Source organism: Passer montanus, unplaced genomic scaffold (assembly GCF_014805655.1).
Source record: "Passer montanus isolate IOZ18808 unplaced genomic scaffold, ASM1480565v1 scaffold163, whole genome shotgun sequence".
Classification (NCBI taxonomy): domain Eukaryota; kingdom Metazoa; phylum Chordata; class Aves; order Passeriformes; family Passeridae; genus Passer; species Passer montanus.
This window is the reverse complement of record NW_024363494.1, coordinates 65,274-90,666: the sequence shown is the minus strand read 5'-3', so window position 1 is coordinate 90,666 and position 25,393 is coordinate 65,274. Positions and strand designations below refer to the sequence as shown.

The window sequence follows — 25,393 nt, the reverse complement described above, 5'->3', positions numbered from 1 at the left end:
CCCTAAGTTGTGCAAGTCCCTGACATGACAGCATCCAAAGGAGAAATTCCCTGGTACCTTTGTTTCACATGGGAGTCTCCTCAGCATTGGCTGTCTGACAATTAATAAGGCTACTTAAATATGTCCATGCTTCCATTTGGGATCATTTAGACAGAATGTTTGATAGTCCAGTGTGCTCCATTGTTACAATGGAGAAGCAATGTGAAGGAGTAGAATGTGGCACATCATGAAATGGTTCAGTGGGCGCAGGGGTATTTCATCTTAATGATCTTGGAGGTCTTTTGCAACCCTAATGATTCTGTGATTCTCTTTATATGATGAGCTATGCACTCAAAGCAGAACCAGCCCATCATAAGCCTTCTCCCAAATCCAAAGCTCACCTCTGGGCACTGTTTCTATATATTAAGACTCACAGTGCAAGACACTGAATTTTCTGTCTGAAAGAGCTTTCTGTCTGAGATGAGCCATGCTAAACAGCTGCAACAACCATGGGAGAAGAAATAAGTAAAAAAAAAGTGGATGGAAGGTGGCCTATAAGGAGAGCAGAAGGGGGCTGCATGTAGAGAATTATGTTTTTTCAGTTCAGCAGAATCGACTGCTCTCAATAGAAATTGGTCCTGTCTGTTCCCTGAGAGCCCTGGCAGATGAGTATCCCTCATACTGGGCTGTGTTTGTCCTGACAAAGTGTGGTCAGTCCAGTGGATCCAACTCCAGACTGTCCCCCAACTTCTCCTAGGGAAAGGCAGGGCTGCTGTGAAGAGCATAATTTGGGATTTGTTTGCTTTTGTAGCCTTCTGGGTCCGCCTTTTCCTGTAGGTCTCCCATGACTGCTGAATGTAAAATAAGAGAGCCTGGAGCCCCAGGGGGCTGTGATCACACTGGCCTTATAGTGGAGCTAACAGAGCTGGAGTGTGTACCTGGTTTTGCTTGGAAAAAGAAGTGGAGTGTGTTTTTAAGGAGCATATTTCCTTCCTACCTTCCCTCAGTGCACACAGATGTTATTCCAGAGAAACTGCAACCACATAGCTTTGCAGAAATTGTAGACTATGCTGTTTCCTTCTGAGTCTCATGCATCTGTACATCTGTACAGCCTTGTAACTCAGAAGGGCTCTGTAACTCAGAAGTTCTTATTGTTTCCACCATGAGATTTATTTTCTGGGCCTTACTGGAAACATTACCAGAGAAAACTCGGAGCTAGCGATCCATCCACGTTGTGTTTTACTGTCTGGTTTTTATTATGCCTGTGGTTTTCACTAGATTTGCTTCAGCTGTGATTTATTTTGGTCTCCTGCTCTGGCATTTGCTGGGTAAGATTGCGTATTCTTTGCATTTTGTTGTGTTACTACATTTCTCTTCTCTGAATTGTTATTTTTTGGTGACTTTCAGGCCTTTGTCCTTCTCCTGAGTACTGGTTTTCCAGATCCCAGTCAGAGACAGATTCCAGGTTGGCTCAGCACCTCCTGCTTGACTCAGGAGTTCTTGCTGCCTTTTTTATCTCGCTGAAAAATACTCAGAAAACTATTTTAGTAATGGGTAGGTAATTCCAGTCAGGGTGTTCAGCAGTTTAATGCAGTAAATAACAGCTTGGTGGTGCTCAAAAGCATCTGAGTAAATCTTTTTTATTTAACTCATTATTACAAAGTTCTGAGGCAAGTCTTCAACAGAGAGGCATGGTGGGGTGAAGTAAGAGCCAGAGTTTTCTCTGTAGGTTTGAGGTTCTTGTGTTTGGGCAGACAGATAAAGTGTGACCAGTCCAGAGCACAGGTTCTCTCACTTTTTTTGCTGTTCAGACTCTTTTGGGGGCTTTTCCCGCTCTCAGTCCACGAGCTCAGGGCTGCTGCCTACACAACCTGTAGCCCAACACTGTGTGCATTGTTTGGGCAGGAACTTCTCTGATTACCATATGATTCACAGCCCTGCTGTGCCACCAACTTATGTCATACGTGTCCTGCTCCCACACCCACTGCGCTCACAGAAATCCTCTGCTCCACTCCTATTTATTTTGTTTCTTTTGTAATAAAAAAGGGTGGCTGGAAACCTCAGCTGTGGAAAGCAAGTGTGGTCAGCTCTGACAAGGTTTTTTTGGCTTTCCTTTCGCTTTTCCTTCATGTGTGTGTACACACAGAGCACAGCCTTGTCTTTCCTCCCCGAGCCAGGATCCAATTACACTCTATCCCTGTGCTGTTCCCACTTTTCCTCAGCTACTAACCCAAACCTAGTTGTTACTACAAGCCTCCTGCAGGTTCTGCACCTTCCTGAGCCTTCTCTACACAGTGCCAGCTTCAAAAGCCACCAGGCTGGTGCGGATGTGACATTAGTGACTTAAGCCTGGCTGCTCTCATCTCCAAGTGTAACAGCTTTATCTTCAGTCATTCCCATGCAGCAGGGAAAGGTGATTTCTCACAGGAATTAAACATGAAGGTTGCCTGCCATGAGCTCTTACCTTGGGGATTGAGCTGATCTGTGCCCCTGTTGGGATGGGACCCTGCTCCTTCCCTTCATTCAGCCACCTGGAATTCATCAGGGCGAGTTTCCAGTGCCACCGTGGCCCTAAGGGTGGCATTGCCCTGGATGCTCTTCTGGAGATGCTCTGGACATGGACAGTGCTCCTTACCCACGGGGACAGGATGTATCCCCCCTGTGAGGGGATCCAGGTCCAGGCATCTGCTAAAAGGCTCCAGGACAGAGCTAAAGCACAAATATTCTGGTGACCCAATGCGGATTCCCATTGGAATTTTATTGTTTCCAGTGAAACCCTGCATAGTCATTTAAACCACTTCATTGTTGGCAAGGCTCTGTCCTGAGCACAAATACAGAGAAGCAGAGAAATGTCACTTGCAAAACTGTCAAGAGAATTGAGTGTGAATAAGCCTTTTCCATCCCTTTCCATGAGGCTTCAGTTTGATCTAATGAGCCAAAGATACCAAGTGCTTTCTTGGTGTGAGGATTTTCCCCCCTAATTCTTTGTTATTCATGATACCTTATTTTAGCCTTTTAATTTGGTATTGCAGATTCCCAGTTTAACTCTTGTTGCCTTAAACTGGAAGGGAACCACTGTCTTAATACAGTTTATTTTTCAGAAGATCTAGAGAGATTGCCAGAAAACCTTTTTCACTTCTGGTTTCTGCCATAGTGGTTGTGAACCATGCAGACCTGCACACTTTAGCTGGTGAAATACTGTGTGAGAAAATGATTCATATTTTCTTGGCCAGCACAAAGCAGAAAATACTCCAGTGAAGGTGACAGTGTAGAAATTCCAGCAAGAGCTGCCTCCTTGCAACTTCCTCAGCCCTTACTTCCAGTAGTACGAGCTACAGAGGTGGTACCTGGGTCTTCTGTTGTTTTCTTTTTGGCTTTTGGGTTTGTTTGTTTGTTTGTTTGTTAATTCATCTAGACTTTATATGTTTCAGGATAAGCTGCTTGCAATAACAGGCTGTAAAACATAACAGGAATAATCATAATAAAAAAAGTTATTTCAGTCTAGTTTGTGATGTGATTTATGGGCAGTCCAAAATCACTCTGCTTCCAGAGTGCAAGATCAGATGATGTTAAATAATAAAATGAACAAGGAATGTTTATTGGAAAAAAAAATACTGTGGAGTGGCAGTTGCATTCTAGTTGGTGAGGAGAATGAATGAATACAGCAAAGACATTAAAGAGGCATGAGGGTGAGCCAAGATGTTACACTTTTTAAGAGATCAGGAAGGGGAAATTCATCCCTTTCATAGCCTGTGAGCCTGCCAGCCCTTAGTCATGACCTTGGGAAAGGCAGCAGAGAAGCTGAACTGACCATTTGCTTGCCTTTTATTTTTGGAAGGGATTGGTCTGGAATTAAAGTAAAAATCAGTCTCTTATGTGATGAAATAAGCTTTTTTTTTTTTTTGGCTCTGCCTGTCACAAACTTGTCTGCAGTTCAGCCCCAAGGGATGGAGCAGCAGGTCCTCAGAGGGGCAATGTTATTAATGTCAGATGGAGTTGGAGTTGCTCAGCACCAGGCAGGGAATGTGGAAAACTGCAAGGAAAGAAATTACTTTGTTTTAAAGATGACAGTTGAAGTCAGGAGTCAAAGTTGAGGGTGATAAGTGCAATTTCAGCGTGGATTGGCTCCATGCAAGAGGGAGATGCTGGAGCACGTGGGTTGGGAGTAGCTGCTGATAGAGTCCAGCCAGGCTGGGCTGCAGGGAAAGGCCTTTTCCTCCTCTGGGAAGTTCCATGGATCACATGCTGCAGATGGAAGCCCTGTGGGTTCATTACTCATTGTAGAATTATGGCAAAGTGTCCTCTCTGCAGCCTCTGTGTCAAACCGAAACAGAGCTTTGCTCAGAGGGAAACTGTGCTGCAGAAATGAGCCTTGCCCATCAAGAATTGAAACTGCGAATATTGACTAGAAATTCCCATGTTATTCCTCAGTTCCCTGGCATGGAAAAGGAGGCATGGAGTCAAATGTCATAATTGGGGGATATAATCCCTGAGAAACAACATCCGTCTGTGCTCTACCTTGTGACAGACCAAGCCTCGTGCTCATCTCTTGCTCCAAGGCTCCAAGTTTCAAACAAAGTGAGGCTTTGTGTGAAGCTCAAAGTGAAGATGGCTGGTGAAGCTGGGTGTCTCTTAGTCTCACCACAACGGATTGATCTTCTTTTTTAATTGATTTTCCCCCCCTCTCTGGTCAGACAGTGCCAGTAAAGGGAATTTTCTGTGTGTGTCACTGGTGATCTTGAAGTCATTTGCCTGCTCCCAGTGGCATGCCCTGGCCTGCCTTTCATCTCCCTTCAGGCTTTTGAAGGCTGGGGAGGGAGCAGAGAGAGATTTAGCCTTATCTCATAATTTGTTGTAAAACAGCTTCTTTGCTGCATAATTTGGTTTGGAACTGAAAAAAAAATTGTATTTTTATCAGGACACAGATGTTGCCACAAACACAGAGGCAATGAGCAGCCCCTTTGGTGGATCTGGACAGAACTTCTGGGTTCTTTCTGAGCTCTGCCTTGTCCCTGCACTGGTTGACAATTAAAGATTTAATTGCAAATACCAGAAATCTGTAATTGCAGCAACACCTGCCTCGCCATAGACAAGAAAGTGCTTGTTTTTCAGGTTAATACTTGTCTTGAAGCAGCTGCTGACTTTGTCATGGCTGTGTTCACTGAGAGTTGTCTTGCTCTGTGTTGGTTGAAGTTTTTTTCCCCCAAGAGTTCTTTGGCGGAAACCCAGAATTCTGAAGTTGCCTTGCTTTGAGGCTGATATATACATTATTATATTTTATATAAAGCAGCAGACTAATGCTCAGCTTTGGTTTCAGTGGATCAGGAATTTAGTGTTCAGTTTAGAGCTTTTCCCCTGCGCAGCCTGAGAGCTTTTGTCTTGCCCTGCCGCTTCCTTCCTCGCATCTCGGAGTGTTTTCCAGCATCTCTGAGGCATGGTCTGTGGGAAGCAGGGTTGGTAACTGTTGAACAGATGAGAAAGCTGAGGGAAATGCCTTAGCCACATGATTTAGTGGCAGGCTGGAATAAATTCAGAATTTCTGCTGCTGGGTCCCAGGAGCTGTGTACTAAACCTACTGTTGCCTTTCCAGCCTCCGAAGGCTTTTCCCACTCCAACCTCTGTTTCAGCACAGGCTTAGGGTTTTTAATGCTGCCTCAAAATAGCTGTCCTTCTCTTCTGAGAATAGAGAAGTTTTTCTTCAAAATACCTTCCCTCCCCCAGTTTTTTTTCTTAAATTTTTAATCATTCCCTGCTGAAAACCTCCACATCAATCTGATCTCAGCTTGTCCTTCCAGCAGGAGAGGGGTTTGCACAGGCCCCATCCAGAGCTGGGAATGTCAGCGCCTCTCTGGGTTATTTAAGATACGTCTGCCATGCAATAAATCTCATCTTGTCGTTCTAATGGTACAATAACTTGGAAAGGAAAGAAGTCAGCTGGGAGAATATGTGTGTGCACTGGAAAAACCATCCAGAACACTGTGCTGGAACAGGGCTTTGGATATTGTTGTGGAAAAAGCTTGGAAGCCGTTAGCCTGGTGCACAGGAGCAGTGAAGCAAAGCAGGGGTGCTTGTTTAACAAAGGGAGAAAATAGGAGAGTGGCAGAGTGAATGTGTCCATTCCTTCTGGACTCTTTCATTGCTTTTAGGTAGAGGTGCATGTCTTGTTGGCACTATCCCTCAGGAGAAAGGGCACATAGAGAAAACAAGCCAGAGGGTAACTAAAACAATAGTGATGTAGGCTAGCATTGAAATGATTTATTTTTTTGTTGTACCTCCCAGCTGAAGACACTGAATAAACCTCCATATCCATATGGAAATGTTTTGAGCTTTTAGGCTGACAGGCAGGTTCCATGGAGGATATTGCATAAATCTGCTCAGGGGAGATGGATTTCACCACCTGGACATGGCACCAGGTGCCATGTGGTCGCCAAAGATGTGCAAACAGGAGAAGAATTACTGATAACTCCTTCTGTTCTCCCACCCTTCTCCCTGACTTCCAGGGCACTGGGTTTCCAAGGGCTTTGATGGCTGTGCCTCTCTTTCTCCTGCTGGAAAACAAAGACAGTGATATGGATCTTTGCTTTGTACCAGGTATTGTTTGAAACTTCAAACTGCTTTAAAAGGAGGAAGGGGCCAAGGCGATTCAAATCCATAAATCAGTGTTTCTGCAAAGAGTGGTTTGGGTCTATTCATTACATCCCAGAAGAAAAGAGGAATTGTCAGTTTGTTTTTTCAGTCTGTTACATGAAAATAAATTCAGAGACCTTTTCCTTCCTACCTAAGAAGTACAGAGATGGAAGTAGTTCCTAAAGGCTCCAGTTAGACCCAAACCTCAGCTTTTTAACCATGTTTGAAACAAGAGTGGTGATGATGATGTCTTTAATGAAGCCTAAATCTGAACCTAATTTTGACAAAATACTGTGTTTGTGTAGTGGTCCCAAATGCTCCTTCACATCTTTTCGTGATGATTTGAAATCCATACCTCAGGTTTCAGGCAGGTGTGGATAAAAACAAACAAAAAACTTAAACCAATAACCACCAGCCCCCTGTGCTTTTCCTCCTCGGTGCTCGGTGAGGAGAAGAGAAACGCTGATGTATCTAAAATGCATTTCCTTTTTCATGACAAAATACAGAAAGTGAAATTGGGAATGAAACCTGATGCAACAAATGCTCTTTTATTCGTGGAGAAGACATTTGGCAGCAGAAACACAAATGACAACATAACCTCTTTGAAACAGATGACCTCTGTTTGCCCTGTAAAATTTCCTGCATTCTGCTTTTCATTAGCTATTTGCTTGTGTGGTTTATGTATTTTATAGATAAAAAAAATCACATAAAATATGAACTATGGTATGATTTATACCTAACATGGGCCTTATGGATGACGTGACCAAGCTTATAAGAACTGAGCTCTCTGTGGTTGGATGCAATGTGGTTCTTACTCAAGTCAATGCTTAAGTGGCATTTTTCCATCTGGGGATGCCCATGGTATTCATGGAGATTTTGGGTTAGGATATGCTGGTAACTTGGAGGGAGCCTCTTCATCCTGAGATGATGTACTGAAAGCTTTAGCTCACGCACTAAGTGCTTTTGGTTCAGGGTTGTATCCTGGAACTTCCCCCAGCCCAAAAGGATTAAAGATGATTATATTTTTGTCCCAGAATGTTAACTCTGGTGAGAGATTAATAGGAGATTACTGAAGCTGTTAAAGAGGATTCACCATTGTAAGAACTGAATGTTCAGAAGCAGAACCTCATTTCAGACCTTTGTTCCTCAGAATGCTCCAGTGTGAGGGGAGAGAAGGAGAAGGGAGAGAAAGCCTCTTGCCAGGAAGCACTGCTGATGAACCACCTTGTTTAATGTATAAGAAAGCTCTTTTAGATGCTTCAAGATAAAAGGCATCTATAGTGCTGCTTCAGAATTAATGATGTCATGCCAGCTCCATCAGAGAGTTTATGAGTCTTGGCTTCTTAGACTCTCATAAAATAGGTAATTTATCAGTGCTGCTAAATGAGAGAAATCACCCTGCAGCTGCAGTGGGGAACACTCAGGCTTTGATAGCAGTGGGAGAGGAAGAGAAAGTTGTTGGATGAGCTGTCATGTTCTAACTGCTCAGTGCTGTGTTTTATTTTGGAGTGAAATTGTCTAAATATTGCAGAGGTGTTCTCTAATTATGATCTTTGAATTAAGTGTCAGCTGACCTCTTTGCCTGTGCTGCGCTTTCCTTTTTTTGAACGTGGCACCACAGAATTCCTTGGCTTGCTGGCATTATACTTAATTCTAACTCCACATCAGCACCAGGGGCTCTGTGGCTTTTGGGCTGGAGTTACCTTGTAGTCATCCCTCTTCCAGCATGAACCAAGAAAGCTCATGTGGAGTACAGCGAGTTCTGGAGGCCTTACTAAGAGATGCTCACTGCCCTAAGAATCTTAAGATGTTGTAAAAACAAACACCATTTCCCCACCCCAACCAACCACAGGAATAAAGAGAAGAAATCCTTTGTTTCTGGTCACAAGGAGTAAGTTTAGAAGCAGCCTTGCCCATCAGAGCTGAGGAGAGAACCCAGACCTCCTGCAAAACCATTTCTCCCTGCCTGTGGTACCAGCAACTTGCTAATTTGAGAGCAATATTGTTCCAGTTCTCAGGCTATCTGGGCTGATGTAATAATCTTGGCTACAGTCAGGTGGGTCATAATAAATTTTCTGGAACCACTTCCAGTTCTCTGTTTCTTTTCTTATAAACAACTTCTTGCACTTGGCAAATTCTGTTTGCTTCAGAATGCCAAAACGGTGGATAAGTTTTCTATTGACTTCTAAAAGTAAGTCTTTTACTGTTTTCTCTGAAAGCAGAAGAGATTAAATTTAAGAGGTTTTATTTATGATTTTTTTCAGCATTTCAGCAGTTTCTGTTATTTCTACAAGATGTGGTGGCGCTGGCAGGGTGTGATTTTGTGGCAGTTTTAGCTGAACTAAATCAGGGGTACTGCAGTCTCACTCATCCTTTTTTGCCCCCAAACATTTCCCCACTGCCTTTTTATGCCTGCACTTGCATTCATGTGTTTATACAGTGCTTACACTGAGGCAAGGAATTGATGTAGCCAAAGCTGATCCTGCTGAGGGAGAATATTGACAAAAGCAGAGGCCAGAAGCACAAAGCTTGGGACCAAGAGGAGCAGGACAGCTTAGGATGTAGTTCACAGGAAATTTAAAACAATGTAGGTGGTAATGAGAGCACCTTCAGCTCATTTTTAATGCCCTGGGTGTCTCAGATATTGCAGCTTATCAGTGCAATGTGGAGACATGAGGGTGGAATCCAGCCTGGAGCACATAATATCGATGGTCTTTCATCAGAGAGGGTGAGAGGTGACTCAGTCTCCAGCAGGTTAAACAAGTGCCACTCACCTGTGGGGTTTGAGCTTCCCAGGCTGTCTGCACCCAGATGCAGAGTGAGCTGGGAGAGCAGCCCAGGCACAGAACCCTTGTTTTTACAGAGCCACGTGTCCAGGCTCATGTCACAGACACAGGACAAACTCGGCTCTTTTCTTGGTTTGGACAAGTCATACACGACTTTTTCATCTGGAAAATGCCAATGGTGGAGGCTGCAATAGCTGCAGGGCTTGGATGTGATTCCTGCTCTCAAACCCTGCAGCTTTGCCACCAGCCAGTGATGCATTTTAACCACTCTTTAATATAAAACAATACAGCTCCAGCTACTGCACGTGGCCAGAACTGAGAGGTTTGGCCTCGACTCTTACTGAAGTTTTCTCTGTGTACACTAATGTTTTTTTCCCCACACATCTGTTTTTGGCAAAATTGCAGTTGCCAGATTTGATCCAAACATGTGCTTTTTGCTACTGGCTTTGTATAGTTTTGTACTTTGGCAATATCACCAGATTACCAGGGAGAAGGCTTGGGGTGGCCTAATGGCAGCTTCCAGTACCTGGAGGGAGCTACAAGAAATTAGGAGAGAGACTTTGGACAAGGGCTTGAAGTGACAGGACGGGGGGGAATGGATTCACACTGACAGAGGACAGGGTTAGATGGGATATTGGGAAGAAATTCTTCCCTGTGAGGGTGCTGAGGCCCTGGCACAAGTTCTGAGAGAAGCTGTGGCTGCCCCATCCCTGGAATTTTTCCAGGCCAGGTTGGACAGGACTTGGAGCAACCTGGGACAGTGGAAGATGAGATGATTCCTTGAACTGATCCCTTCCAACCCAGACCATTCTGTGAGATACTGAGGAAGCTTTTCCATCCAGTCCTTGCCTAGGTACCATCTATGACCTGCTGGTTTACTGATAAGAATGGGATTACAGGCAGAAAGTCAGAATAGAAGAAATATTTTATACTCTAGAGATAGTTTTGGTGGGCACTGTAGTGACATTTCCCAGGGGGAGGTGGAGGAGATGGATTGCTCACACCTGAGCGAGAGCAAAATTCAGACAGAGGAGCAGTGAGGCTGCAGATCAGGATTCCTCCTGGCTTTGCACAGCACAGATTTCCACATTAGTTCCTGTCAGCATGGAGACCCCTTGACATTATTGGGTCAAAGAAAGGTGCTAATCCATCACAGAAAATGGCTTAGCACTTGATTTATATTCATTTATCTTCCTCTGCACAAATGCTTTGTTCCTTACCCTGCTTTGAATCAGGCCAGCCTAATATATTGGCATCTCAATCATCATTTGGCTCCCACTGAGATGAAGAAGCAATGGTTGAGCCTGCAGGGCCCTAACAGTAAATCAGTGATTTATTAGGAAGAGCAGGGCAGGAAGGTGAAGATCATCTTGAAAATAGGTAGTGAGGAGGCAGCTACATTTTTCTGTTTGTCTGATTATTCTGCCCCGAAGAACTATACAACAGCAAAAAAACCCAAATAGAACCCAAGTATCTTCAGTTTTCAAAGCAGTGTGTTAAAAAATTGAGTCATTTATTTTTTATCTTATTATGGTGATCTTGAAATTAGCCTGGGAAGGGGCACTGGAAGCTCAATGACTTTGCCCACACAGCTACAGTGGGTATCCAGTTCCATCAGCACAGAGCCAAGGCATGTCCAGCTCTGCTCAATCACCCTTTGTTTGTTGTGCCACTTCTCAGGGAATGGGATGAGGGGAAGGGAGACAAATGATACTGGGGGTTAAAGGATAGAGTGTCACACGTTCCTCAAGAATTTTGAGGGGAAATAAAATATTTCCAAGGTAAAGGCGCAGAATTGGCTCTTGCTTATAGGACTGTTTCCCATTCTTTCACTGATTTCTTCAATCAGGGAATGTTTAGGGTTTTTTTTTTGCTGTTCCTTTTCCACTATCCTTCTTCCATATATCTATTTCCAGCACTTCTGAGTCTTCTATGTGCTCCTTTCCCTTCCCTGTTGTTATTATTGTATTACTTTTGGGGGGAAAAATTGTTCTGAAGTACAGTTTGAACTCCAAATAAGTTTCTTTCAGTTCCAAGTGATGTTCCCTATCTCCTATTCCAGTCTGTTCCCACCCATAAGTGGAGCTGCAGGGCAGCCCAGTTTTAGCCTTTACCAGCTTGTCCTTTTTTAACAGAACAGTCTCTTATTTGAGCTGTCACTTCAATAATTTGGTGAAAAGAACTGAAATAAACATTCTTAAACAGTTGAGCCTCCCCAAATCTGCCTCTGCCATGGTTCTGCCTTTTGCTTTATTCCATGACAAATCTAGAAAGCCTTCTAAGGCTTTTTTTCCCCTTGGCAATAATCAAAGCTATTAATATTGCTGGGATATAGTGGTTGCAGACAAACAGCTGGATCCAAAAAGTGATTACTTCTGTGGGATGGGGTTATTTGTGTGGGATGGACCTTTGCTTTTCAAGTCCTTCCATGCTGTGCATCTCTGCCTCGCAGCAGTGGGTATGCTCCATGTTGCCCTCAGAGAGAAAATCATAATTTAAAACAACACAGAACCAGCAATATAAAAAATAGGGATTTTGTTTTGTACCTTAATGACTACAGAAGTTTTATGGACAAAGGTAACGCTCTGATTGTTCATTAAAATAAATAATTTTTTTTTCCTGCTGTGTAATTTTTTGTCAGTTAAGGATCTTGCTCTAAAAAATTCTTTCATTTAATTTCATTTTCCTCTTCTGCCATGAGGCAATTTTCCCTGTTTTTTCATATTTTTTCCTGAAATGATGAAAAATGTTTGTTGGGTTTTTTTTCTTCTTCATTTCACCTCTACAAGTAACAATGTTGCAAGTGTCAGGAAAATAATTGCATGCTATGAAATGGGGTAACTGGAAGTCCCATGCAGGAAAGCCCTGAGACAGCAGCAGGCTGTCAAAATCAATTGGGCTGAATGCTTGAATCCATTATGGATCTGCTGCACGGGTGTGATAGAGATATCAAAGTGTATTTCTAAAATAAAATACAAGATTGGGATTCTAATTTTCATCCCCTACGCAGATGCTGTCTTAAAAACCCAGAACACGTGGTTGTGTTTCCAAATTCTTCAAAGAACCATGCCATCCTGAGAACTGCTGCTTTTTATGCTTATGCAAAAAAAAATAAATTGCTGTTTTAAAATAAAAATACTGGTTTTCTTCAGTTATAAAACAAAGTTGGGGATCCGTTAATCAGAGTGGTTTCCCAACCAAGTATTCAGATCTTAATGTAAATGTCTATAAATAATATAGTGGCAGCAACATTCTTTTGGAAACAAAATTCAAAGAGGTCCTGTTTGAGCAGAGAGTACTTGCTCAGGGCAGTTATATTTAGGAGTCTAATGGAAGTGTACAAGTTATGCTTTTTATACAAACTATAAATGGCTCCAACCAAGAGACTTAGACTTTGAAATGCACTTGGCACTTGTGCAATAGTGAGACAGGCCAGAGCCTTGTAGTACAGTTGGGTTTGGTTTGGTTTTTTTGGGTTTTTTTGCCTGCCAGCTTTACAAATATTGCCAAATTCTTACAGCGTTGCCACCCCTGAAGGGCACTTTCAAAAATAGATGTTGGATCTGCTCTCGTTTGGGACTGGTGTGGAGCCTTGAAAAGGTTGGACCTGAGTGCAAGTGTGATGACAATGAAGAGGTGATGGGGGACAAGAAAGAGGAATTCAGATGCAAAAGCAGGGAGTAAAATAGGTGCTGAAACCAGAGCAAGACGTCATGGAAGGAAGCCAGGCATGAATGTGGATGGTATGAGATGGTCCTTGAGTGCCACACACGATGTGAGAAATGGGCTTAAGTGTTGCAGATCGAGGGTAAAGCTGAGCAGTTGGTGAGTAACTGGAATTCCTCTGCTTCACTTCTGAGTGTCTAAACAATTGGTCATTGTTGACAAGATCTCCAGGATGCTTTGATGTGAGGAAGCAGAAAGTTGCAAAATACTGTCATTAGTAAGAGACTAATCAGCTGTATTGAGGGGGAAAACTGCCAAATTCTTCCAAGTGTTTGTTTGAGGAAATGAAAATTAAGAGAGGCATAGCTTCTGTCCTGGGCTAGAATTGCAGCTGGTCTGTAGAGCTATCAAAATACTCTTGGAGAGCAAACCCTGCCTAATGGTGCTTGTCAAACACAAACATTGTTATCAGGATGGTGAAGCTTTTTGCGTTTGTCTTGTCCCAAAAGCTTGCACTAATATGGGGCTGCGGGCAGAGCTGGGGTAAAAAATGACAAAGCTCGTGATTCATGAATTACTCATGCACGTAAACGCTGCTGTGAGCCATTTACTGTGCTGAAATAGTACTGGAGATTAAACTGGAGGTATCAAATGTACAATGGTGCTGTCTCTTTTCTCCTGAACTGTTCACCATGCACCGCCCCAAGTTTTGTGTTGTCTGGCCGGTGACTCCAAACCTGAATCATTTTTGTCTGCAGGCAGGGTAGGAATGTGCTCATCCTGGGGAGCCTCCAAGCCTTGCCCTCCTGAGGTCAGACTTCACGGGCTCAGCACTGCACTGTGTTTCTCTTAGATAAAATTTCAATTTCATATTGACTGACAGATGCATATTTCACCCTGACAAAACCCAAGCTGCTGTTGCTGACAGCTAAAGGAGACAGGCCCCGAGTTGCCTAAAAAATTCCTTGAGGAGCAGTAAGTTGGTTACTGCTGAGCTCCTATTTCCTCATGGCTTTTTAAAAATAAACTGAAAGTAATCAGCTCTTATGACACTCTGACATTTTAGGTCATTAACTGATGTAATTGTAGTCTTGATGTTTATTATTAAGTGACCATGGTTTCTGAAATCTGATTTTAATGGCTTGCAAACAGCCAGGAGAGGCTAAGGAGGGTAGATTTTATCAGGCCAAGGACTCAGCTTTACAAAGAAGCTGCCATGAAGGGGTAATTTTTTCCAAAAAATTGCTCTGGAATATGTTACAAGGGATTGCACTGGATTATTCTGGAGTACTTCCCTGGTCAGATTCTCCATCTTGACATTCCCTAAGAAAAGGAACTGGGAGTGGCTGAGGATATAAATTTACTATCCTCTTTGTTTGGCAAGCATACAGATCACGGGATGTATAAATAGAAGAATTGAAGGCAAGTAAAGAGAGGTCATTATGGGATGTACAAAGAGCTTACTCAGAGCACATCTGGGGAACTGGGCATGATTCAAAGGCCAGATTACAGGAAGGACAGTGAACAATAAGGAATGGATTAGAAGAGGGTATTGTGGGGGGTATGAGGGCTCGAGCTGGTGCCTGCAGTTGCTGCAGTCCCACTGCTTGCACCAAATGAAGCTGGTTTTACTGTAAGAGCACCTAAATTGGAGACTTCTAAAGAATTCCAGGGGAATGGAGACAGGATCTCTTCTTGCTAAGCTTTCTGATCCCCAGAGCAGTGCCACAAAAGGACTCTTACCCCTGCTTACCTGTCATACCTCTCTCCCTGTTTCAAAAACAAAGCTTATTTTTTTATCTTGCATATATATAAATATATAATTTCTATATAATTTCTTATGGTACTTCTGCTCTGTCAGAATAACTGTCCAGTATTGTATCCACATTCACATCTCTACAGGGCTAAAATAATTTTACTTTCCTCAAGCCTCTCAGAGTTGGGTAAAGCTTCTCTTCTGATGTCATAAACGCCACTGAGGTGCAATTAAATATTGTCACAATATCTGTCCTTTCATCTCAGAAGTAGCTGCATCTTGGGGAGTTTTATTGAAGGTGAAAAGGGCTTTGTAATGAAAAAAGGGCTGTTGGGAAGGGGCAAAAAATGTGCTATTGACACATATGGGAAATGGGGACACTGCTAAATGTTGAACAGTGTGAAGGAGTGAGTTGAGGATGAGAAATGAAGCAAGAACACTGCTGCTGTCACACCACCCTTACCAGGAATGAAGCAATATCCTCATTTTCCAGATAAGCAGACTGAGACTCTGAGATTAATCAAACTGGTTGGGGTTTACACAAGTAGGGAATTCTGAGTCTTCAGCCTCTTGGACCACAGTAATTTTTTGGTACAGGATTCTGGTTTGCTATTTCTTTCACAGTGTTCATAATCTATTTATACCACTCCTCATAAAACTTTGTTTTTTCATTGATATTTCTAGCCCAGTATGAAGTTTTCTCTTTAGTGTGCTGTATTGAATCCTGAAAATAGGAGTCCTGGAAAGATGGATTTATCAATAATTGGTGGATTTTTAAAATACTGATATTACAGTGTAGCACAGGTCTTTGCCTGCCCTTGGGCCCTGCATAGAAGGGCCAGTGCCTGGAAAATCACATGTACAAAGTTCCAAAATGATCAGCCGACTTTTAGGGATGTACTTGTTGACATCTGAGCACACACGCTCCTCTTCAGAAGTAGTTGTAGGAAGTAATAATAGTAGGAAGCATTTACAGTTTATATTTACAGATTATATCCCCAAAGGCCTTTTATTAGGACACATAAAACAGGAAGCATAATTCTACAAACCTAGACTTAAAGCCGTGTAGTTATTCAATTTTTTTCCAATCTCTGGATCCAGGTTGTGGGAGCAATGGCTCTGTGCTGGCCAGTTTAATACTGGGAATTTGAACTGGGAGGTTTGGGCTTTGCCAAGTGCTGGTTCTGGTGCAGGAGTTTTGTGGTTGCTTCTCTTCCTTTTGCCCGCATTTCTCCGTCTTGGAAATGGGAATGAGGACGGTCACTGTACTGTGTTTTCTGGCAGTTATGACAATGCAAGCCCAGGATATATTCCCTCATGCTTATGTTCAATTAAGTGCTTGGGGCCAGGCCAGGTTAGTGGTTGTCCAGAAGACCACAGGGGTATGGAAGTGGGATTAGTGACTCAGTAAATTCTGACTCGGTATTAAACCAAGGCCTTTCTCCTACATTTATAGTCATTTGCAAGCCCATATATCACAGCTGGATTCAAATAGAATACAGATCCTTCCTACCTTTGTCCAATTCTACCGTTTTTGTAGCAAAAGGGAAGCAAAATGTGTGGGATGAAGAGAGGCACAGGGAGTTTCCTAGGACTTGGGAGGCATTTGTAGTCATAGTCCACAGGCTCCTGCCCTTTCCCTGGCTGTGTGCTCTGTGGCTTTCCCTGCTTTTTAGACTTCCAGTTGCTGCAGTGACCTGCACCCCAGGAGAAAGGAGTGGTGAATTTTGAGAGTGCTTTATAAGTCTCTCCTGGGTTATTTTGGTACTTTACTTAAGCAATGCCTGTTGACACTGAGCTACAGGGAGGCTGTAAGTGTGAAGGCAACTCATTCTCTGATAACATTCCTGAAGTCCAGAGAAACTGTATTTTGTTAATTTGGAGATAATATTGTCTCTGTGATCAGTAAGACCAAGACTGAGGGCTGTGTGACTCTGAGGTGTCCAGAAGTGTCCCCTTAGGACATCAGCTCTTTGATGAAGAGATCCAGCATAGCAGTTGCAGAAAATTTTGAAAGCTCCTTCCTCCTCTGCTTCTCCTCCTGTTTCCAATTACAGAATTACTGTTTAATGTGGATGCAGATATAGGAAACTGTGTTTGATTTTTCTTACTGCTGACAAACTGGGAGAGATGCCTGCCTGCTTTCTAGCAGAAGCCACACTCTTTTCCTATATATGAGCAATTACGTGCATTGTTCCTTGATCACAAGCCTCTCTCATCATCTGCAGCATGGCTGCAGTTGATTATAGAGCCTGATGTGTTTAAATTTTGAGGGAGCTCCATGAGGAACACTTTAGTTGCTGTTTTGTGGAGGGATTTGTTTATGTTCTGTCAAAATGATCCCATCTCATTTCATAAAATAAAGAGGGGTTGAGCTTTCCTAGCAGCGGTAGGTCAGCAAGGAGAAAACAGAACTCCAAGAGCTGGCATTAATTCCTGCTGGTGCTCCACACTGGGAACTGATTGGCAAGAGGGAACTGCGGGGCATTGTGTGGTGTGGGAGAATAGGGAAGGGAAAACAAGGAGAGCCTTGAATGTTCCTGGCCATGAGGAATGGCAGGACTTTGTGCAAGGTGACAGCCATCCCCGATGTCGTGGCCGCGTTCCAACGTGGGAACTGCACTTGCACTTGGCTGAGCTTTCCCCCGGCTCCGTTGGAATCGGTGGGATTTGGCAACTCCAGCGCAGTCAGGTCGGCAGCGTCCGCCTTCAAAACTTGGGCCTTCCAAAATGTCAGTTCACAGAGATCAGCTGTCCTTCCCACCCCCTGGAATGATTCTTGCAGAATTTATCCCAAGCCATACACTGCAAAAGCACGCTGGTGTAGGGATTCCTGCTCGGTTTCCTAAGGCGTTTTTCAAGCATGCTCACAGCACTCCTGGTTTCACACATAGGGTTTTTAGCAGCAATTTATAATGTATAGAGATGATTTTGAATTTTCCAAGGGCTTTCTAGTTGGTTTGGCCAAATACGTGTTTTTTTTCCTACTGTTCTGATTTGTTTTATGGACGTGTTTAGGTATAAATAGCACATTGTATTGTCCCATGCATTTTGCTAGGTTTATTTTAAAAAAAAGCAGTTTTTCCCTGTCAGTAGTTTATGGTGTATATCCCGGTCCTAATTATATTCCTGATTCTTTGCCTAATCTGTCATGAGCAGAGCCAGTGCATTTTTGAAATAAGGAAATCAGTACCCTGGGCAATTTCCATGAGGAATCCCAGACAGCAGAATTCGAGTGCTTTCCAGCCAAGACTCCTTGGCCCTTTGCCACTTGTGAGTGGCCCCATCTTAACCTCTAGACATCATACAAGTGTTTGAAAGCCATCAAATGGCTGATGAATTAATCTCTAGGAAGCTGTCTGCCAACATCAAGGGTCCAGACTGGAGAAAGCCCAGAGAAAACCATTACAACAAGGTAAAAATGATGGCAAGTGCCTTTGCACGACCATGCGTGTGAATGGTGTGAGGTGTGAAGGGGCTGTGGGTAGTTGGAAAGCCAAACATTCCAATCTCAGAGCAAAATTCAGGGAAAGGTCTGCATTTGCCTGTATCTTGAGAGCAAAAGAACAGAATTTGATGCCAGCCTCTGAATTATGAGGACGTTCAGAGATGGACCTGGGGTTCCTTGCAGGAATTGTCTTCTTGAGGAACTGGATTGACTGCCCAGCTTGAGGAGTGATAGAATCAGGCAGTGGTTTGGCTTGGTAGGGACTTTTAAAGATAATATAGTTCCAAACCCCTTTCCATGGGCTTGCCCTAGACCAGATTGCTCCAAATCCTGTCAAACCTGGCCTTGAACACTCCCAGGGATGGGGCAGCCACAGTTTCTCTGGCAAACTATGCCAGGGCCTTCCCACCACTATAGTAAAAAATTAATTCCCAACATGCCATCTAAACCCACCCTCCTTCAGTTTAAGGCCATTCTCCTTTATGCTGTCACTCCATGCCCTTGTCCAAAGCCCCTCTCCCGCTCTCTTGGAGCCCCTAGGTTCTCCCTGGACCCTTCCCCTCTCCAGGCTGAACATTCCCAGCTCTCCCAGCCTGTCTCTAGAGCAGAGGTGTTCCAGCACGTGCTGGAAACCACACAAGAGCTTTGCCCAGCCCTGCTCGGGGGAGCCATCACGTTACAGCCAAAGCTCTCTGCAGAGCCTGCTGCACCTCTTAAAGCAGAAAGATGTCCAGGAGTGTGAACAGACTTCTCCCTGGATCTTGCTCAGACTGGAAACATTTTCAGTTGCTATTAAAAAGCATCAGATTACGGACAACAATTTCAAACTCTTTAGGCAAGCAGAATAATTTGAGTTTAAGGAACTGCTTAACTGGAATTCACCCAGTCGTGACTGCCTTTTAAGAGCGTTGGCAGCAAGTGCTCGTGAACAGGTTTCATATTTAACTGAGGCAGAATAAATATGGCTTTATTTCCAGCTGCTGTTTCAAAAGCTATGGAAAGATCACGAAAAAATTGTTAGCCAGCCATGCTTTAATTGAGAATCAGGCCATTCCAGAGGTGACTTGAGAGCTCCTGCTGCTCCTGAGGTTTGAGCTAAGCCACACTTGAATTCACAGCCTCTCCTTAACTCCACCAGGGTTTGGATCCTGTACTTAAAAATCTTAATTAAAAATACTGCCCAAGTGGTTCATTCCTGCACAGTAATTATGTGTTGTTTCACATTGTTTTGTGGGAAAAACACAGTTTGGAAAGTCAGGAAATAAAGGTGAATATCAACTGAGTGTTCTGACATGGATTGATTTATTTCAGTTGCAGTTTTGCATATCTTGCTAGTCATAATTAACCAGTGTTGCCACTAATATGAAAATGCAGGAATGTGAATGCCAGACAGAAACTGCCCATGATTTATACCATTGTTATACCTTTTGACTGAAAATTCCATGATTTGGAAAGCAGGAGAGCAAGAACCATAATTTGGGATACAAATAATCAGCACAAGGCACTTGCCTGTTACCAAAAAAAGGGGGTTTTAATTGGTATTAAATATTATGTCTTGTTCCTACTTAAAACATCACTGGGCAAAGCTTAACTGCAGATGTCCTTGTGCCTGAATTTCTGATCTGAGGAACAACAAGGATGCTTTTCCAACTCTACAGAGTTACTAGGAGTGGATCAGAGACGAAATCCAGATTAGGGCGCTGCAAGATAGAATAGTTGTGGGGTGCATTTCTGTTTTGTTTCCCACTGTCCCAAAATCAGCGTTGGGAGGTGTGTCCTCATTCCCAGGCCTGCTTGTACCTGTGGAGACTTGCCAGACGTGGGGAGCCTTGGAATCTTTATCATTCATCCCCCTCTCCGATCCCAGGGAAAATCCCCGGTGGCATCACTGGCCTTTGGTACACGGCCAAAGTCTCAGTGAGTTCCTTATTCCTGTCTGGTGCCTAAAGGATGTTCCTCAGCTGTGCCAAGGCAGGTGACAGCATAAATCTTGTCCACAACTATCTTGGATGAGTCATTTTTCCAAAGGTAAACAAAACCTCCATGTTTCCAAGCATCACCTGACAAACTGTGAACTGGAAAACTGAGAAAATGTTGTTGCCTTTTGCAAGCCAAAGCGTTCTGCAAATCTTTATTTTTAATTCCTTGTTAGAAAACAGAACCAACTGAAAGGGGCTGGCAGAGAAAATGTGCCCCACTTCTTTCCCTCTGCCGGGCTCAGCAGTGGAGCTGCCAGTTTCTGTTTTCGCCTCTGTAGAATTATGTGCCTCTATTTGAAAGTTTTGACAAATCAGTCTGTTTTCATTCTCTCTCTGCCATAAATTCAATCCATATGTCTCTAAAACATCCTTTCATAGCTTTGGCATGGAAAAGGAAGTGGCTTGGGCTCTGTATAGTGTATTTAAAGCAAAGCTCTCCTAGTTTGCATGCATGGCTTCTGGTAGCTCTTAAAGCCTCAACTTCCTAATTATTCAGGTTAAGAGGGCATTGGCAGAGCATTCTCCATTAACCAAAAGTGATGTACAGTGAAGAAGCACAACAGGATAAATCATTCCCTTATTCTCATCATGTCCAGGAAGTTTTTGATACAGCCCTTGGCTTTGCCACAAAGCAGGATGCGAAGAGGATGTGAAAAGGGTTGGAGAGATCAATCCAGCATAAAATCTCAAAAGAAAACATCAGGACAAAGAAACAAAGGGTCTTGCACAATAAGCTGCAGGGTTTTGTTGGGCAACAATACCCAGCACATATGTGACAGGAGGTCACTGCCAACGGACTAAAGGATCTCCACATCCCAGCCTGACCCAGGGTCAGGAGGTGAGGGCGGAAGGAAATGTGGGTCCAAGCTGAACTGTATTGCTGTGGATCAAAGTTAAAAATCAGAAATACAGGATGCAGCAGGCTAAGAGCACAGGCAGTCTGGGCTGCTCTGAGTGGCCTTGTCTGGTATCAGGGAAAATTTGGGCCAGGAGGTGCTGCTGGAATTGTGGGATGGATCTGTAAAAAAAAAAATGTAAAAAACCATGGGGCAGTAGTGAGGACACAGGAGCAATGGCTGAGTGACTGCAGGTGGCTTTTTGGAGTCCACCTGCCTTGTGGATGCAATGGCACCCTACCCGAGGGTGTCACTGGACAGGGCAGGTCACTCTCCCAGCCCAGCCTCTGACACACACCCTGTTCCCTGCCTCACATCCTCTCCAGAGGTCACATTCCCCCTTTTCTCTGTGCCACACAGAGCAATCAGTTCCTGTGCATTGGATGGAGAGGAGATGTGTGCGCTAAACACGTGTGTGCAGTGTAATTACCTTCCTAATCTCTCTCTCTCACAAGGGGGTCATTTACAGAGATGAAAATTCAGGCAGTTTCAGAACTGCTGGGCATCGCTTGGCGCATCCAGAGGTATGCACATGCAGAAACCACAGTCTGAGCACCTGAAACTGCATGGCAGGTTCAAAGGGCTGGCACAGCCCCTGGTTTTGTTTGCAGGGTTGCAGGGATGAGGTGGACTCCAGGCTATATTCCACATCTCTCCCGATCAGGCCCTTCTATCTGGGGATCTGCATACAGCTGTTCAGCAGCAAGCCCTGCGTGCGCCGCCCTGTTGTTGTATAAACAAGAGCAGAGACTCAACCAAAGCTTTTCATGTAGTTTTATCTCGACTGCAATTTGTTTCCAGTTCTTAAAGGCTGTAGGAACATCCAGCCTTACTCCCTGGAGCCTGTTTCAGCCATCCCAGCGGTGTTCACAGCACTGTTTGATTTCCTTTGAACCGTTCAAAAATTCCCGGAGAAAGGTGCAAGTTCTGTACCCCTCCTGGAGGGATTTGCTTTTCCACACAACTTATAGGCTGATTTGTAAGAGGTGTGCTGTGTGCTCTGTCCCAGGTGTGCTGTCCCTCCCTGCCTACTTCAGCCCCTACCACGACGGCTCGGTGTGCAGCGATGGCCGGGCCGACGCCTACGCGCAGCTGGAGCTGCGGACCCTGGAGCAGTCCCTGCTGGCCACCTGCGTCGGGAGCATCTCGGAACTGAGTGAGTTTGGGATGTGATCCTGTAATCCACCATGGGGTTCCTCCACCAGGGCAGGAGAGCCCATCCCTCCTCCACTGCTGAGGGGCAGCGGGAGCGTTGCCACTGCTGGCAGCGTGAGCAGTGTTTAATGTTGGGTGAGATGTAATTGCTGGTGGTGCTGTTTATGAAAATCAGCTGGTTTCATTAGTCTGATTAATGTCTAATTCACCTGGAGAGGTGTGAGATGTGCCTTTTTTTTTTTTTTTTTTGGTAGAGATGTTACTGCCAGCTAAAATTGGATGCTCTTTCCTGGATGCCTCTGGAGGCTCTCCTGTGCATTTGTGGAGCACAGCAAACCTCCCAAAGGCAGCAAAGAGGGTTCTCTTGGTTAGTGTTTCTGCGGTGGAAATGTCTGGGATATTCAAGGAAAAGCTTTTTGGTTACTAAAAAAACTAAAAGCAAAGGAAAAAGAAAAACTGAGAGCACTCTGGTAACAAAAACTCGTTCAACCCCCTTTTTTTTATAAAGCTGACCAAATGAAATGTTCCATTCCTAGAGTACTCACAAAGCCCCTTTAAAGTAAACAAAAATGATTTGTGTTTTCCTGGTCTACTTTCCCCCTTGCAACGTTTCTGCTGGCATCACTTTCTTAGCCTGCCCCATCTGAATGCTAATGAATGCCAGGGCCAGTAAGGAGTTTGTGTGTTTCACCATTTATTTTGCAACCTGCCTTAGTTTGAGGTTTTCAAATTCCTTCAACACACCTCTATTTATCCTGGAACACAAGAGAACATTTGTATCAAGGGCCTGGGATTGAATACAGCTTCCTCTCTCCCTCTTCCCCTATCCCTGCCTGGCCAACTTGGTCAGTACATCCAGTGAATGGCTCTCCTGATACAGTTGCCTTTTTTTTTTGCTTAATTTTTTTAAACGTTGCTGCCCATTGCCAGAAAAATAGAGTGAGTGTGCAAAGGAGAAGGAACGTTATTATTCTGAGTTGAAAATTTGAATTCCAGACGCATTTCTGCTATAAACTGTGCAGACTTCTGTGTTAGCACCAGCGCTGGAGGATCCATGATGCTCTTGTAAAACGTGCGGATCCTGGAGCTACTGAAGTGGAAAGGCAGAGTTGTTAGAAGGATTTTTTTATTATTCTGAAGTGGGTCCTTAAAGCTGAATGTGCTGTACAACAAAGGAGTGGCAGGGCTTTAGACTACAAGCTGAGATTTTTAATACCCCGTTGGTCTGAACCACTAAAAATGTCATGTTTAGACGTACAGTAGTTTTGTGGGGCTTTCTCCTGTGTAACAGTAGAACCCCAGGGCTTCTGATTAACAAATTTACTGTATTGCTTTTAGATATAAATGAACAAGTAATAACTTCCCAAGAATTTCAGAGGGAGGTGTTGCTAATGCACATGAGGCGCTGCTAAACTCAGGTTGCTTTCCCAGGAGCCAGCTTTGTGATGGGGCGACTATTTCAGTTCCATCCTTTCCCAGTATTGTAACTTTTGGACACAATAGAGCAATGTTTCCTGTGAGAGTTTGAGGGGACTGTGAAGCATAAAGCAGCAGAGATTCTCCCCAGGAAAAAACAGATCCTAGCTAAGTATAGTAATAATTCAGCTCACTGGTTGGTAATCACACTACTCAAAGATGAAGCTTTTAAAGCTTTTTGGAGTTTGTAATGCACCACAACACAAGGAGATTAAACAGGGTTGTGCCTAAAGCAAGCTTATTGCAAAAAGACCAGCTTTGGGGTCATTGCTCTGGGAACTTTTTAAAAATCTGCAGTCCTAAAATTCTGAGTGCAACTGTGTGATCCAGGTCACCTTCATCGAGGCCTCCTCAGGTCCACCGTGCTCCAACACAGAGGCAGCTTGTCTCTAGTTCAAAAACCAAGAGGAGTGAGAAACCCAGAGACCTCCTGGACTGAGCTTCTTATAATGCTAAGGGACAGATTTCTGGCACAGCTTGAGACAGCCAGCATGATAAAAGACTGGCTTTTTAATAAGAGAGTCAGGTCTTGCCATTCTGGAGAAACCTGCAGCTGGAGTGAGAATGGGAGCAGCAGACCCCCTCAAAGAAGGGGTTTCTGTCTTGAACATAATGTCACTAATTTGTCTCAAGTGTCTGGGCAGGAGGGTAGAACAGCATGACCCAGTTGGAAGAAATGGGAGCAACCTCCTAAAAAAAGGGGAGTGAAGTATTGGTGCTACTGACTTTGCCTTATGAAACTGTCACTGCCAGGTCAGGCAGAGGACATTTTACAAAGACATCAGTAGTTTTAGTAGGCTCGCAAAAAAAATTGGTATTTGTCAGTGGAAAGAGGAGAACACCAGCAGTAAACCAGCAAACTCACTGTAAAGAATGTGTGGTAACTGAGAGGTGTTGCACTTCATGTTTTCTAACTGATAACTTGGTATTTGAAAGAAAGTGCTGCCCAGTGGCAGCCTGAGGGACAGGACACCCTCTGCCTTTGTGGAGGAGGTTCTGTGCACACAGCAAACATTCCTCTGAGCTGTGAGAGCTTTGATTTGTTCAAGAAGCATGACTGAAAACACTGTGGGTGCCTAATAAAGAGATGATTTTGTGTTTTCTCCCCGTGCGTGCGTGCAGGCGATTTGGTGTCGCGAGCCATGCACCACATGCAGTGCCTGAACACCATCCGGCCCGGCATGAGCCCCGTGCGGCAAACCCGGCAGCAGCAGCCCATCTCCTGGTCCCCTGATGCCCTCCACACCCTCTACTACTTCCTACGCTGTCCCCAGATGGAGTCCATGGAGAATCCCAACCTGGACCCTCCAAGGATGACGCTGAGCAATGAGCGGTAGGTCGGTGAGGTGGGAGCGGGTACGCAGCAGGCTGAAAGGGCTCCTTCTGTTGGATTTCCAGGGCAGGTTTGTGGGATGCTACCTAGGAGGCATCAGTTATTCCTGCAGCCAGGCCAGATTAGGTTGTCAGCCCTGCCAAGTTTGCGAAGCCCTGGAATCGGAGCTGGAAAGTGAGCTGGTTTTTCGTGCGGTCTTTCCGAGCGAGGCACAAGGCTGTGTGCTGCCAACAGGGCTTGTCTGGAGACCTTGCCAAAAGTACATGTGGTTGCCTAAAGCAGGAAAGGCCTT

The 25,393-nt window shown here is 44.2% G+C and overlaps 1 protein-coding gene across 1 annotated transcript in view; it reads left to right on the top strand.

Annotated features, from left to right (window-relative positions):
• ABTB2 (ankyrin repeat and BTB domain containing 2) overlaps window positions 1-25,393 on the top strand; it is a 111,826-nt gene that overhangs the window by 49,673 nt on the left and 36,760 nt on the right. Inside the window, exons 2-3 of the mRNA XM_039703539.1 lie at window positions 22,147-22,293; window positions 24,891-25,101. Of these exons, the coding sequence (XP_039559473.1) occupies window positions 22,147-22,293; window positions 24,891-25,101 (358 nt within the window). The remainder of the gene's footprint in view (window positions 1-22,146; window positions 22,294-24,890; window positions 25,102-25,393) is intronic.